Source organism: Corvus moneduloides, chromosome 5 (genome assembly GCF_009650955.1).
Source record: "Corvus moneduloides isolate bCorMon1 chromosome 5, bCorMon1.pri, whole genome shotgun sequence".
Taxonomy (NCBI): domain Eukaryota; kingdom Metazoa; phylum Chordata; class Aves; order Passeriformes; family Corvidae; genus Corvus; species Corvus moneduloides.
This window is the reverse complement of record NC_045480.1, coordinates 10,830,876-10,846,720: the sequence shown is the minus strand read 5'-3', so window position 1 is coordinate 10,846,720 and position 15,845 is coordinate 10,830,876. Positions and strand designations below refer to the sequence as shown.

Genomic DNA, 15,845 nt, shown 5'->3' with positions numbered 1-15,845 from the left:
ATAGAAGGAAAAATAGCACTATTACAACTGTAATTTCATTCTGTGGCATCTGCAAACAAGTTCTGTCTCAGAAGCAAATTCAGCCTGGCCACAATCAGGTAAAATCTGGAAAAGGACAACAGTGCATATTTTTCTACAGAATCTGGTAAATGTTCTTGTAAACCAAAATGGTCTGTCATACCTAAAACCACTGATTTTGCACTCAGTTGTTTTTGTTATGGAGTGAGTGATCTCCTTGTCTTTTTCTTCTCAGCTTTGCAATTTTTCTTGCCACCCACTGAGACTGGAAGAGGCTTCTGTTTTCCATTTGCTCAACAAATCTCCTTTATTTCTTTTCCACTTTCCTCTCCCATTCCTTAAAGCCCACCTAGCAGCCAAGACAAGCTGCAGCTGGCTCTCACTTATGCCAACTCTTAATCGGGGAGAGGGAGTGAAGAAGGAGAAAGATGATTTGCAGACATACTCCCTTTAATTTTCAACTTTGCAGCTGTGCATTTAGCCCACCCATTTCAGATGGGAAAAATGAAGCTCAACCAAGATGGAACAGCCCTGGAGAAACAGTGTGATTTATCAAATGAAGCCAGCACAGCTCTTTTTCATTCTGAACATGGTGATCTGGGATGTAAACATCTAAGAACAGAAGCTGTCTCTCATTCTGTGTCTGAATAAGGATTGCTCTTCTGGATCACTAGATTTAGCTGGGACTAGAAATGCTGCTGTCACATGCAGAACTGACGTTAATAATCCTTCCTAAAAGTAGGAAGTTTCTACTTTCAGGCTTAATCCACATATTTCCAGTTCAATGTACCATTCAGAAGTCCTTACTTTGGGGGGAAAAAAAGAAATCCGAAAAAGCACAAAAAATGCTGAAGGTTAGTAGGATGAAAAAATTGTAAAGCTACAAGAAATGAGTCACAGGCTGCTCTCCTGCTATCAGCAGACATGCTGAATTGTTTTCACATGGGCCAGAGCCTCCTGGAGATACTTTATCAACAAAGGCAATTGTCACTGAGCACACTTACTGCTGCACCACTGCCATGGTTACAGGAGAGAGCTGGAGGCAGGTGCTTGTGCTGCTGACTGGGCCAGGGGAGGTCCGGGGCTGTGCAGAGCTGTGCGATGCAGCGTTCCCCCGACGTGGGTCAGAGGACCACCAGGAATGAAAGAATACTCAAAGTAATTGGATGAGGGACTGAAGACATCCATGAAGTGCAATGTTTCACACTGTCAGAACACTCAAATGCTGGCAAATAGCACTGGATATTAATGCATCACCACAGCAACACATGGCTTTAGAGAGGCAGTGTAACTGGCAGACTGTGTGCTGCTGGGTCTGAGGCTCAGGAGGTATCAGGGTGACTACTGGAATCACTCCTTTGATCCTTTAATCAGTTCAGATAATTTAAGATAGTTAACTGGTACTACGTTTTTGCAAAATAAGGAAAAGCAGTGGACACCACAAGTGTCTGCCAGACTCAAAAATCAAACTATGCACTAAAACTTACACATACAAACCTACACAAGCACAAACGCACAGCAGCACTACTGAGGATTCTCCCATACATGTGGGAGGAATTCTCAACAGAAAGGCAAGTAAGCAGCTGAGAAAAGAAATACAAAAACTCCCAGAAAACCTGCAATAGTCATTCTTTCTTCTCTATCAACCACTTTCCCTCAAATCCTGAACTTTTCTCTGTTATTCAGAAATAGTTTGCAGAACTCCTTACTTTGGTAAAAATTTAACAGTCTTCAGCTATCATCAAATGGTACTAAGTGCTCTTCAATAAACCTAACAAATTATTTACAGGAACAAAGCTATGCAAAGAGTTTGGTTCAATGTATAGTTTTCTCCTGACATTAACAATTTGTGAGATTTTAGCCGTTCAGATAATAAATACAGATAGGTGTAGCCCCGTATTTCTGAAGAGAAGAGGTGACTAAAAAAGGGAAAGGCTGAAAGTGGGAGAAAGATGAGGTGAATTAATCTAAACCAATATAACTGAGCTACAGAAAAGGCTAAAAGCTACGGGGAAAAAGCATTTGCATTTCTATTTATTTGCTTGCTGACAGTATTTTTAATGATGCCTGCTTTAAAGCAGAAAGTCTAGGTCAACTGTCAACACTTACCCAGCCAAATTCAGATACAATGCACTGATGACTAACCCGCCTTTGCAAGCCAGCAGCCCCAGATAAATGCAAGTGGCATCAAACCAGAGACCATTCCCAAGCTGCAAAATGCCTTGCATCTCAGCTAACATCATTTATTGAAAGGGCTAGTTAACATTTCCTACCTTAGATGGTCTCCTTTTGCAAAAGCTAATGCTGATTTATTTAGATGTGTCTTTCCAACAGTTTTCTTTCTTCTCTGTTGAAGGGAGAAAACTGGCGCAGAGAGCAGTTTCTAACGAAGATAGCGCTGACATTTGGATCCTTTTGCTGCTCTGACAGCCTTCCCGAAGCTGCCCATGCCACAGGGAAGCCTTCGCTCGTACAGACAGAGCCGCCTTTATTGTGTGTTTCACTATTAATGCCTACATAATAAGGCGCTCAAGCACCTTTCACACATCAGTAGGTCCTGTTGTTAATGAAAGAGCAGGGTAACAGACATTGCAGAATGAACCATTCTTCCACACTGCAGGCAGAAATTTGTACTCCCTGCTGCAAGGAATTAGTATCGTCTCTGCTATCCCTGAGACTTTTGCAAAGGGAAAGGCAATCGATTTACAAAGTAGATGTGGCTGCAAACAAAATCACCTCAGCCCTAGGGCAAAGTAAAAAACAAACTACGAAAAATAGGATTCATGCTTTAATTAATAAGTGACTGAGGTATAAGTGACATTTAATTGACATATAAATTACTGACACTTCTAGTCTCATTTCTGCCCAGTGCCTACTGCATTTGTTTCCTTATTTCAAAATAATATATGGTTGTAATTAACAGATTTTAAAAACATATATTGATTATTTTTTTCTAGACATCTACACACACATGTAAACCAGTAAAATGTTAACCCTTTCTTCCCCCACATAAACTGAGTGCTGTGCTGCTGTGTTAGGATGTCAGATACCAAACATAAAGATGGTTCCAACTGCTGTAAGGGATTTTCAGCAGCACTTGTAAGACACCTTTACACCACAGTCACGTAGCTGTGAATCATGGGACAGCTGTAGATAAAAGTCAAGTACTGAAAACACCCCTGAGGGGTATTTTGGCCACCGATGGGATGAAGTTGCCTATCCAAGCAGTCGTGACCCCCTCACAGCCTATATTGTGTTTACCATTAAAACATCCTCAGAAGGTTATGTTTGGATATGGAGGCTTCCTCTAACAACGCTGGAAACCACCAGCTGAAACAGAGGTGAAGAGAACCACCCTCCAAGTAGTATCTCGGTATGGGCTGTCAATGTTAAAGAACTCAGAGAAAAAAAATTGCACCAGCGTGAGATATACCAGGAAAGGACTTTCTTTAGAAAGAGTGGAAGGGGTTACAATCACTGCACAAGACAGTGGTGAGGTGCTATGTAGAGTACAGTGCTCATCCATACTGAGAGAAGGCAGTTCCAGTTAGGAATCCACAGTGAGGAGGTCCACCAGCATCACCAGAAAAGCCTGGAGCTGACTTTATGAGCAGGAGAGAACTGGGTTCACCCAGTTTTGCAAAAAAAAAGTTGAGACGAACTAAGGCTACTCTCTACAAATTCTCCTTAGAATTCATCAATTAAAGGGGAGAAAATTTTTAAAAAGCTAAAAATCAATCTGTATCCAAAGAAGTTTTAACTACACACGTACCACTTTAAAATAGAGAGGTGCTGGAACTGAGATGAAATTTCTAAGGATCGGATGTAAAGGAAACCCAGACATGCCTCCCAGGAGAGGATGAGGAGGAGTCATTGGCTGTCACACAGCTTTGCCATGCACCTCAACAGCTTTCCAAACCTTTTACACAACCTGCTGTGTGGGAAGGACCGGGAGGTAGACAACACATCTCTGCCTCCCCCAGGAAAACGCAGCTAGAAGACTGATTAAAAATGAGGAAACAAATGGAAAGTGTTTTCTTGAGTGAAAGGGGTTTGCAACAGGCTCTGAATTGCTGTAAGAAGTATACTATATTTTTTTTAAAAAAGACAATTACACTTTTTTTTTAGGATATGTTCATTACCACAAGTTGAAATTTTAACTAATAAATTACTGCTTGTAATTGATAAAAAGGAGAAAAATATTTTTAGTGCTAAGTGTACAGAAATAGACTGCAACACGACAAAAGGGAAATGGCTGGTCATAAAAATCAATGGCTTGTTATTTTAAAATGTGTGTTATTGCATGATCATAACTATTGCAGGATTGGCAGCAGAGATACAGCATAAGCACTGAAATAAACCCTTTCTCTCCCTAGAGGTTTTCAGTCACACTTCATTTTAAGTCAAACTACTAAACTCCAGCGAACTCTTGCTCTTCACTTAAGGCGGCAGGTTTATCAATATATATGGTCAGGGATAAAATAAAACAACTTCTAGGAGAGGGCTGATTTGCATTTAAGAGTGCTCTGTATGCTTCACAAACAAAGCAAATCTTGCCCATAAATGCACTGGTGGGTAGGGTTGGTTTTTTTTTTTTTTTTTAAACAACAGCAAAACTACTGCTTTTAAAAGCAATCAAAGAATTTATCATCTTCATAAATGAACTACTCAGCCCCTTTCATAGCTTTTCCAGTACAAGTTCCCTGGGAGAGTGGGTGCAAGCCAAGGTGGACTGGAGGGAAGAAAGAAACAAGAAAGGAATTATAAACAAAGCTATCCTGTGTTTAAGCCCATTTACTACATGGAATGAATCTGGCCCTCAGAAAATGGGCTGAGAGAAGAATTTAAGTATCTAAATCATCATTGTATTTGGCTGACAACCTACAAAAACAGCCATATTTTTATAACTTATCAGTAACTCACACTAGTTGACTCTCCCTTCCTTTCTGCTGAATAAACAGTTAAAATGAACAAGTGCTGGAAAGGGAGACAATATTATAAAATCTGGGCACAGAATAATTGTAGAAGCAGCTGTCCTCCTAACATTAACACAGAAATCAGAGATGGAAAAAATCCTATTAGGTCATATATTCCCTCCCTTTGTCATTGCAGCACTGTTCCCTAAGGAAGGTTTTCCAGTGCCTTGTCCAATCTTGTTACAAGACTTTCTAAGTCATAGTTTCCAGCAGCTCCCTTGGGAGAGTATTCCTCTGCCTAGTAAGTATTGCTGTCAAGATTTCCCCTCACTTTAAGAGCAATTTGCCCTATTATTTCTGTGTTTCTCCAGATAATATTCAAGATGGTAAAAAGAAATACTGTCATTTTGAAAAATGTGCCAGGATTCCAGACAATTCCACAAAAAGCATGTCCTACAACAAAAGAGCAGGCATGATTACTTTGTATTTTTTCTGTCCTCCTGACCAGGAGATATACAAACATATTAATGAGCCTGGTGGTGACAAACACACATCGAGTTCAATACCAAGACCAGAGGGAGAGAAAAGATCAGTCCCAGTTCCAAGCCTTTTGAACAAGTCCATCTGCTGCACACAAACAACAAATGCTTTAACCACGTTAGCTACAGACACGGTCTCCACATCCCTTCAAATCTGTTTGCTCAGGCCATGACTTTTTGTTTAGCTTCCTACTGAAGCGAGGCATTACCTCCTCATCCAGCTGCTCTCCACGGTGACACAAACTCAGTGGCTGTTTGAAGTGATCCCTTACAGAGTTCCAAAGACTCGCGGAAATCCCAGGCGGATCGCCACGGAAGAAGGCTCACAGTGTGAGTCACTGCTTGTAAACAGGTGGTGAGAATGTAAAGAAAGCTCTTGGGATATGTAATGGGAAAACAGAGGGGATGGGAGCAGATATCTTGGGAGGTGTCATGAGGAACAGGACCTACAGTGACAGCAGAACGCACATGTGACATGCACCCATATTCAAGCTTCATTAGCTTTGTTGCACACAAACCAGCACATTGTTTTGTATAGTCCTATAGAAAAAAGTTTACAGATTATAAAATTTCCAGGTTGTTATAACAAGTCTCCAGAGATATTTAATATCATTGTAACCATTCAAATCCATTTCCTGCTCCATCCTAACTTCATCCTATCTTTCCTGTTTCACATTGATACTGACATTCCTGTGTTTTTACAGACTGTGGCACTCCTTTCTCCTCATCTATTTTTTTTCAAAGGTTTCAGAATCTTGCATCAGTATTTTTTCCACAGTTAAGTGTCACAGACCAATGAAAGTAGCTTCCAGCGTGAACTAATACCAAAGCAAGATTAGAATCAGTGCTACAGAGCTGCCCAACACTGGGGAATGGAGAGGAGAGGGGCACACACATGAAATCATCATACGCAATCTCTCATAGTAGAATTCCTTTAATACCTTTAAAAAATTAACTTTTCCCAAGTTTGTTACTGGCCCATCTACAATAAAAACAAGGAACTGCCTTCTATTCAGTACACTCTCACCAAGCAGTCAGAAGAATCAACTACAGTCACATGTGCTCCCAGGTCCCACAAATCAAACTTGGTACTGTTACTATGCAGATCTCTAAAACTTTTTTTTTTTCTTTTTATTACCCATAGAGACAGGAAGGACCCAGTTCTTAACCACATCACACCACATGCCATTGTTTAACTATACTGCAGGTAAAATATTACCTAATAAAAAGAGCATTTTTGCACATATTTCAAGGCAAGAACCAGGACAGAAAAACACAGTATTGTGCAGCCAAGAGTCAGTACAGAAACTGGAGCTTCTGTTCTTCTCCTATTAATACTGAGGTATTAATCACTCCTTGTAAACTTCTCTAAATGCATTCCAAATTTGCCACAGCTTTAACTCTTCTCTCTGCATTCATCTCTCCCTTAATTACCTTAACTTTACCTTTCATTCAGTGTCTAAGGTTAACACCTCCGAAAACATGTAACAGCTTTCACTGGTCACCTTTTTATGGTTTTAAGATGTTTTCTTTTGTTTTGCCTCTCCCAGTTGAGACAATAGTGTGCAAAAAAAATGAGAAAGCTTTCTTTATACTCTTTCAAATTCCCTTCTAGAAATCTCTTTTCGAAGAGGTCCGTAAAAACAATTTTTAATGGAAAAACCTCTCATGCCTAACATTAACACCATATCATCCCATCCAATACAGATTCTCATCTAGTATGGACACTTGCTCGTCAGTTCCTAACAAGTTATAATTGTCCACCACTTGGACACTTAAGTCTTTGTGTGACTCAAGCACATCTTCCTCTGGTGGAAGTCCTTTGGGACTTCTCCAGGCCTTCTTAGCTGATGCAAAGAGTGAACTGAGTAACTCTTCCTAATGCCCGTACTGCTTGGACTTTGCAAGATACAGGGAAAAGCAGAAAGAAAAAGCAGATAATCAATGACATTGATGGGATAACAGTACACAAGGATAAGGATAAATTCTATTCAGATCCAAGGAATATATTACTTTCTGACACTGGGTCAGTTATATGGAAATTTTTGCATAATGCATAAACATGCACCTACACTAAACCACCTCCTGCTTCTTAGAACAACAAGCACAAAAAATCTCTGCCACACAGCTCATTTCTGGGTGCAAAAACACAGTTCAAATCATTCATTTTACTTTTCAACAGCTTCATCCTATCTTTGGGGAACATAAAAGAGAATCAAAAAGCAGAAATTACAAATTAATTTAGCACAAGTTTTAAAACGTGCCTGATAACACACTCATTAATTACTTCTGCTGCTTGAACATTCTCCAGTACCATAACTATCCATTTAGGGACTCTGCATATTACCAAATCATTAACAGAAGAAACAAAAAACCCAATTACAGAAAAAGTTCCAGGTATTTAATAAAAGTAACATTAAACTGTTGCATTAACACTCATTTGTGAGCACAGGACTAAACCCAATGGAGCTACTCTTTTTGTACACTTCAAGATGTGCTTCAATGACAGCTTCTCCCTACCTCAAGCACTCGTCCTGTGATGTACTTTTCACAATTGTCACATCTGATACCAAACTTTGCATGATAGTCCGTTTCGCAGTATGGAACGCCATCCCTAGGGAAGAACAACAGGTCATACAGATACTGCTTTATGTAAGCTTACCATTTACTAGATTATGCATCTAAAATTTGTCAATGTTTCAACAGTTCATAGGGTATTTATGGACCTTCCTGCCTCCCAAGTACCTCATATTTATTAATATTGTAAAAAACTGAATAGTTACTGAACTATTTTGGACCACTTTTCTGCTTTGCTGCTAAACGTGTAACAACACTCCGTCTCTGAGACCCTCATACCATCTGTTTAATCGTGTTACCCATTAACCGATTCCACATGTCTCCCCCTCTGTGGAAAAAATAGTTATTTCTATATATTAGTCTTCCCCTCTTATCATCTTATTCATTCAATTTATGTATCATTCAATATATGTGTTACCTAATCCTTTAGCTGAGACTGCAGAGAGTAATTTCTCAAATATCTTGTCTGTAAACCAAGTTTTGATAAACATTTAAATCTGACATTCTTGACTGGACTTGCTTAAAGACAGCCAGGGATCAAACACCTTGGGAATGTGCTCCACAGAAGCCAGCAATGACTACAAGAATTCAGCCTGAGCAGCAGTGTGTTCATGCATGATGTGACCAGCTATTTCACCACCACAAGAGACAATTTAGAGATATGAAGAATAGAAACTGGAGCCTCTGCTTTTATTGTAAAGCATCAGGACCAGAAAACTTGGACTACTGCCCTGACAAGAACCTGTTAATTTTACATTTTACAGTTTTATGAAGCTGCACATGTAGACCATTAAACCGATGAATGAAAACAAATTGGTCTAAGAATAAACTGGAGATTCTTCTCATGTTTCAAAGTGCAAGTTAAACATAGTTAAATATGTTTCGTTTGTTATGTTAAACCAGCCCCTGATCAGACAGATTTATTAGCAGAGCCATGATTTTATCAGACCTTTCCCTAGAGAAACATAGAAATTAATTTTATAGCGTGCAAGTTGGATTTCTTAGAGACTAACCTATAAGTTATTACAATAATTAATTGAATTCATTAAAGCCAGGATGTTTCTTCTCTTGAGTTATTTTGTTTGGCATTTAGCCTTTTTAAAAGGAGGATTTCACAATAACTATATCTTTACAATTTATGGGAGGTTTATATTAAATAACAAGCAAAAAAAAAGCACTGTACTAAAATACAGCAAAGTAGCACAACACTGAGACAATGCAAAACCTTATTTAAGAACACCCTTTTTATATTGTTTCTCCAGTGCAAGTTGTGAAATTAAATATTATACTTGTGTTAATCTAAATCCAAAGAACTGTTGAAAGTCAGTGAACTTTCAAAAGTAGGCTCTGAACCTCCATCGTCTTTGGGCACTGGTGACTGAGTTACTTCACTGCTTAAGAAAATCTCAGAGTAACACACTTGTCTGAAGCAGAAATTAATCCCAGGTGCCTTGGCCAGTGAAAGCCCTGTATGTCACTGGCCTGATTAAAGTGCTGACATGGGACTTGGTGTGTGCGTGCTTTGTGCTGTTTCTCAGTGCTGTCATCACATTCAGTCCAAATCTGACAACACAAAGGTCTGGAGCAGCACAAAAGCATGATATGTACATCCTTGATGAACTTCTGGTGAACATTTCTGCTTATGTAGTACATACAGAAAGAACAGTATCTGCTTGTTCACATTACAGCATCACAGAGAGAAAAACCATAGGTAACTAAGGGCATACCTTTGGGTCTTTGAAATATATTCCACCCACTGACTCTCTGTAGCATAGCTGCTTTGTAAAGTCCTTTTCCAGGTAAATGGACAAATGTGACTTCTACTTCTCTCCATTTCTATTTTTATAATACAATTTAGATAATAATTCAGACAATAATCTCTAATATATCTCCCCAAATACATATATAAACAAAAAATAAAGGGTATGCAGTGATGAATTAATTATTTGGCATTAAAAGAATGCTGAAAAGAGGTGAAAATACTCCCCTACTTACTTGCTGATATACTCTGCATTCAGTAGCTTGCCACAAGTATTGCACTTAAAACAGCCCAAATGCCAGTGTTTGTCCAAGGCGACCAAGGACTGACCATTTTTTATTTCTGAACCACAACCCCCACAATCTGCAAGAGAAAAATCCAGTATGAGTGAACCATATTCTTTAGGTGGTCATGCAACAGTTGGTTACTGCAGTACTGCAGTGTCCCCATAACAGCTCACGAGGGCTCCATAGCTAGCTCATGGCTGCTCACTGATAGATGACAAGGGTTGCCACCCTTAGAATGCTCTGACCTTGCTACAAGACATGCATCATTCAAAGAAAAAAGCTGATGACTTTAGTTTCCTAGTGACTTAGACTTTATTTTAATTCATTTATATCATGTTTAAAAAATACGAAGTTTTGCTGATTAATTTTTCAAGCATTGCAAATCAGCCTGAGAAAAGAAATAAGACAAAGAGTAAAACAAATAACTGATTCTATTAGACTTTGCCTCGCTATCTGCAAGCTCTACTTATTTCAAAATTCTTTGTGAAACCATGAAAAAAATCCAAGGTGAAATTCTGATATGAAATTTCCTGTAACCAGAAAAACACACCAATACTTAAGAGGCATTAGTGACATTTCAATATGTGAAAGTGATGGCTGTCTATGTATTTATTCTTTGTAGAAATTCACTTATATTAAAGCTCCAGGAGGTGCTAACAAAAAATACATGTAAAACATGTAATAACTGGGTAACGGAGGTTAGTCTATGTTGGTTAAACAGGCTGTAGGTGAACTAGCTATACTTCCCAGAGAGAGTAATTGAGAACAAGACTTTCTAGGTGTTTGGTTGCCTTATTTTTAACAATAGAATATTTTGCCTAAGCTACTAAAAGCCAAATCTACACTCAGTTTCCACACAAAGAGTCCACCTGTGAGTGTCCTCTTTAGAGATGTTACATAGGCATGCGATTTGGATCTGGTTTTCCATATCAAAAATGAACCCTCTAGTACCTTACAACGACAATCTCTCATTCACTCTTCACTCTACAGATTTCCTGTCTATGTATGATTTTCTTACTAAATGTTAATATAGTCAGAATATGTGGAAAATAGGGATAAATGTCAGTGATAAATTGATTCTAATACCAATATCTCAGTAATCCTTCTAATCCTCCATACAATATCTTCCATCTGATGTGGAAAAATACATAGTATTTTTAGGAATTCTTCAGGTATACCAACAATTTCCTAGAGAAAAGACAAAACCTGAAAGACACTTAATCATTCAGAGATGCCAGGAGAGAAAAAAAAACCCACAACAATGTCTTACATGGAAGAGAAAGCTATGCAAAAGCATTAAATAGATTTCTCTAGATATTAAGAAAGAACTCTAAACCTAGGATCTCATTAAAACATTTAAACAGTCCTCTTAAAACCTTTTTGATTTAAGATTTTATTTAGTTGGTTACATAACCCTAACGAGACAGTGTAAGTGAAATTGTAAATGTTTCACTTCTGAGCACACAACAATAAAGCGTAGTTTGTATTTTCCTTTAGTGAATTTGGAATGTATTGAGGGAGCAATAATGTACCTCTTTAATGTTACCCTCTAGAGTGCCAATACGTGGAAACAAGCCTAGGACAAAAACATGTGCACTACAGATCAGAACATTTGAGTTTAGCTCATAAAAAAGAACATTTGGGTGTGTGCCTGGCTTTAGCCCCTGCAGTAATCTGCAGTATCTATTGTTTAACTGCAATCAGAAATTTGTTTGTGATCTCCCCTGTACTGGGGATTCATCTGGTAATCTAATTTAACCTCACTGCTTGAGGGCTTATTTCACAAACTGAATACAACATCATGTGCTCAGATGTCATTCACCTTTCATCTGGTTTAAGCTTGGGTGGGCAGAAATGCAGCATTTTGTGAGCTACCTTTTTTATTCCCAATGGCTGTTTTCCCTGTAAAGTGCCAGATAATTACAAACAAATATTGTGGTTGCTATGCCAACAGTGCCTACTGATGCAGCATCCTTGTCTTCCCATCTTGGATCCAGCATCCTTTGGTGACTCGACTAATTTCAACCAACAGTTCTAAAGAACACATCAATTTGCTGCTACATGTTGATATTCTTCCTTGAGTACTCTCTCAACATCAACAGTGTCATAAGAGATTTTCAGAGCTATTGTTTTATAAAACAAAACAAAACAGAGATTATATTATTATACTTATATAATAACAAAAAATTCAAGGACTTGGGCAGAAAGCAAGTATTTTGCATTCTTCATTTCTTCCAAATGGAATGCATGAAGGAGGTCAGAAGCAAAAAGGGAGGATGAAAATAGAAGGGCTTGTCAGAGGGGGCAGTGATGTTGGGAGCTCAGTGAGGCCCCAAGAGATATTCTGAAAGCATTGCTGAGATAAACAGGCTGCTGAATAGCACACATGGTACACATCAGACAGTTCTGAGACAGGAACAAACCCAGTGTTAACAGTGGGTCAATGTACTACTTGTTCCTTGATTAAGTTTCCCTGAAGTTGTATGTTTTTGCGCACTACTAAAAAGAATCGCTGGTTTAAAGCATTAAGGTCTCTTCCAAGAAAGCCACTGTTAGGAGATACACCATCCACTGTTCTATGTAATATGTAGCACAGCTACAGCCAGCCACAAGGGATTTTCAGTTCTCCAGTTCAACCAGGATGTCTCTGACAATGCTTGTTTATTCCTGAAACACCGCTTCTAGCCTAAGGATTATGTGCTTGGAAAACAGCTGATATTACATACTGCTTTTCACATCTCACATATTAATCTGAAGGCTTCCCAAATTCTTTGGTATCTTTTTAGACATTTAGCTAAATTTCTGTGTATTGCCACTGGTCAGACTCTTACATATCCTGCTACATGTACAGGCACACACCTCCATGAACTCGTGCTGCAGTGCTTCCTATTGACCCATCAAATTCCCCACACTGAGGAGGGATTATACACTGCTATCCAGTTTCCTGAGTCCCATGAGCTTCCCAGCTCTGGGGTCAGCTGTGAGCTGCATGTCACCAGAGATCAGGAGATGGTGGCCTGTAGCTGCACTGCAAGGCACTGGGGAAATGGGAGTAAGGAAGGGATAAGAAAGGATACAATCTACACAGGTAAAGGATGATATTTATCCGGGATCTTGGCAACACCATGGCACAATTTATTTGCAGGCCAAGTATGCCCTTTGAGAAGTCATTATACCTAGCAGCTCACCTCCCTCAGCACATGGTTTGAAAAGCAGAGCTGGTTCATCTCAGGGGAATTCTTTCAAAAATCCAGTCTAAAGTGTGGCAGATATCATCCAAGTTTGAATCAGGACTCTCAAACAATTCCACCCTATGGAAAGACTTCATCCATTTCTAATGAGATTTAAAAGCGGGATGTATTTGAGGCTTAAATAAACCTGTTTGAGATAATTTGGGAAAAAGTTAAACTTTTACTTTCGGTCAGGTTTTGCCACAAAGATGTGCTTCCAGTGCTGTTTCCCTCTGAGGCAAGTGGTTTGCTGAGGTTTGCAGGTACCTGTGCTCTGGGAAGAGTCAGTGCAGTGGCCCAAGAGAGCCAGGGAAGTGCAGTGACAAGAAAAACTCTCCATGGTGTGTGTGGGGGTGTGTGTGTGTGTGCACACAGAGAAAGGGAATGTAAATACATTAAAGGATTCTGAATCACAGATAATCAAATGAACTTGTTCTGACAGTACTCAACCAGGCAAGTAATGTCCATTACAGTCAAAGGCACTTTTCACATATGACAAGGAGACAGCAAAGATGGCCAAGGATGATCCATTTCTGCAGTAAATGACAAGAGAAAGCACCTAACAGAGAGGGCTATCCTATCCCCAAAAGAGAATGGCATTAGCAAGAGGAATCAGTAGAGCATCTCAAAGAGCATTCACACAGTAGCTTTGGCTGATGAACTGTAGAAAGTAGATAGTGAAAACTTCTGTGAAGAAAAGTGAGGGAAAAAAGAAAACAGGATAAAAAAGGAGAGTTTTCTCCCAGAAGTGGGCCAGATTCCATATGCAGGAAGATGAGCAATCCATGGGGCCCTTCCTCAGCAATGCTGAATCCAGCTTGATGTGATAGTCAATAAAAATATTTCTGTTTTTGCTGTTTAATTGAATTGCTGCTGCTGTTTAATTAAATAAAGGTGGTAGTGGACTCTTAAAGCATGGAAGCACTTCATGAGCAAAACAGCAGAGGAATGGAGTTCAGAGCAACACCACCTCTCGAAGATCTACTGCAAAAAAAGTTGGTGTGAAAAGACCACATTTCTTCCCTGTAGTGTTTGTACTTTCTGATAGTGCACAATAGTCTTGAGGTCAAGGTGAATGTCCCCAGTGATATTTCACACATTAAACCCCTTCCTGTGTAGTATTTAGCCATGCAGTCTGGTCACTGATATTTTCTGAAGCAATACTGGAATACTTACAAATCATTAAATCTCACATTGGATTTTATTTCAGCTGGACTTGGACTAAATCTTCAAAAATATTAACATCTATGTTATATTTTTTCTCCAAATAATTTGATTTAGTTCTTTTTAATCATATCTTCGAGGGGTTCTGTGTATTGTTAATCCTATAATGGCACCATCTGTGTTCCTTTTCAATAACAGACTTCCTTGAAAAACCACCCTATACTTTTTCACAAGGGTACATTGTATTTCATGACACCTCTTATGCAGCACAGTGGTAGAAGTTCCAGTTACACATATTGGTGTAAAATTCTGTCCTTTAAACCTGTGCAGACTAAGAAGTACTGACTGAAAAGAGCAGAAATCCGTACTTACTTCGCAGGTTCTGTACAGGGAAAGAGCCGGCGCTGCTGGAGGGGGGCAGGGAACATTTCTGGCAGATGCACTCCTTCCCGTTAAAAGTCACCCGGTCACCCGCAGGGAAAGGCAATCTACAACAGCAGAAACAAAAGCAAACCTCTTACAGCCTCACGCCTTTACTGAAATTAAATCTCTCTCCATAAAGGAACTGATTTTTCTCTGGCTTCTTTTCCTCTGCTTTCCCAGTTCTCATTCAGTTTTCCAGCCACTTAGAGGCTTAAGTATCAAAGGGACATATCAAACAGCTTCAAATGCAGATGGTTACAGCTTCTTAGGGAAAAAAAAAATCTAAAGATATGAAAACACAGTGAGCACTCAAGTCCAAATTGTTGTGCATCTAAGAAATGTAGTATCAGCCAGGGTTCATCACTGACAGGATCAGTTACAGAATGAAAATAAAATTGGCATTACAGGGAGTAAAGTGGAGGCAAAGGCAGCTGCTTTTATGTTGTTAAATAGATGCACAAGAGTGATGACTTTTATACATTAAAAAACAGCACTTGTTCTCACAAATTTTACCACATCAAAGTCCTTCTCTTAATCTATGTTCTCAGAAAGCACGTTAGTGAACTCTCAAAGGAAAAAACCTATCCCAGTTATAAAACCCACAGTGTCTACATCACTTGTTTTCCCTACTCAACAAAAGCTCTTCTTACACTTAATTAAATCATTCTTTTTTATCAGTGTCCTTAAAACAAAAAGCTCTCTGCTGTGCACTTCCTTGTCTGGGCACAGAAAGCACTGAGGCTTTTTCTCTAAGGGAACCAGATGGACAAATCACTTCATATGCAGCAAAGGATGGTGAGGATTTAGAAATACATTTCACTCCACCCAAAGCTCATGTCCAACTAAATCCCTATCCAAGCTATCAAAATATGGCTTAAGCGGGGCACAAACATAACACATACCTTCTACTTCATGGTGAAGTCCATCTGATC

The 15,845-nt window shown here is 39.1% G+C and overlaps 1 protein-coding gene across 17 annotated transcripts in view; it reads right to left on the bottom strand.

Moving 5' to 3' along the window:
- Positions 1-15,845, bottom strand: part of ABLIM2 (actin binding LIM protein family member 2) — a 131,325-nt gene that overhangs the window by 57,771 nt on the left and 57,709 nt on the right. For all 17 annotated transcript variants that reach the window (XM_032108637.1, XM_032108641.1, XM_032108640.1 and 14 more), the window contains 3 exons: positions 14,863-14,978; positions 10,046-10,172; positions 7,994-8,087 (listed from right to left, as the gene is read on the bottom strand). In XM_032108637.1, the coding sequence (XP_031964528.1) occupies positions 7,994-8,087; positions 10,046-10,172; positions 14,863-14,978 (337 nt within the window). The remainder of the gene's footprint in view (positions 1-7,993; positions 8,088-10,045; positions 10,173-14,862; positions 14,979-15,845) is intronic.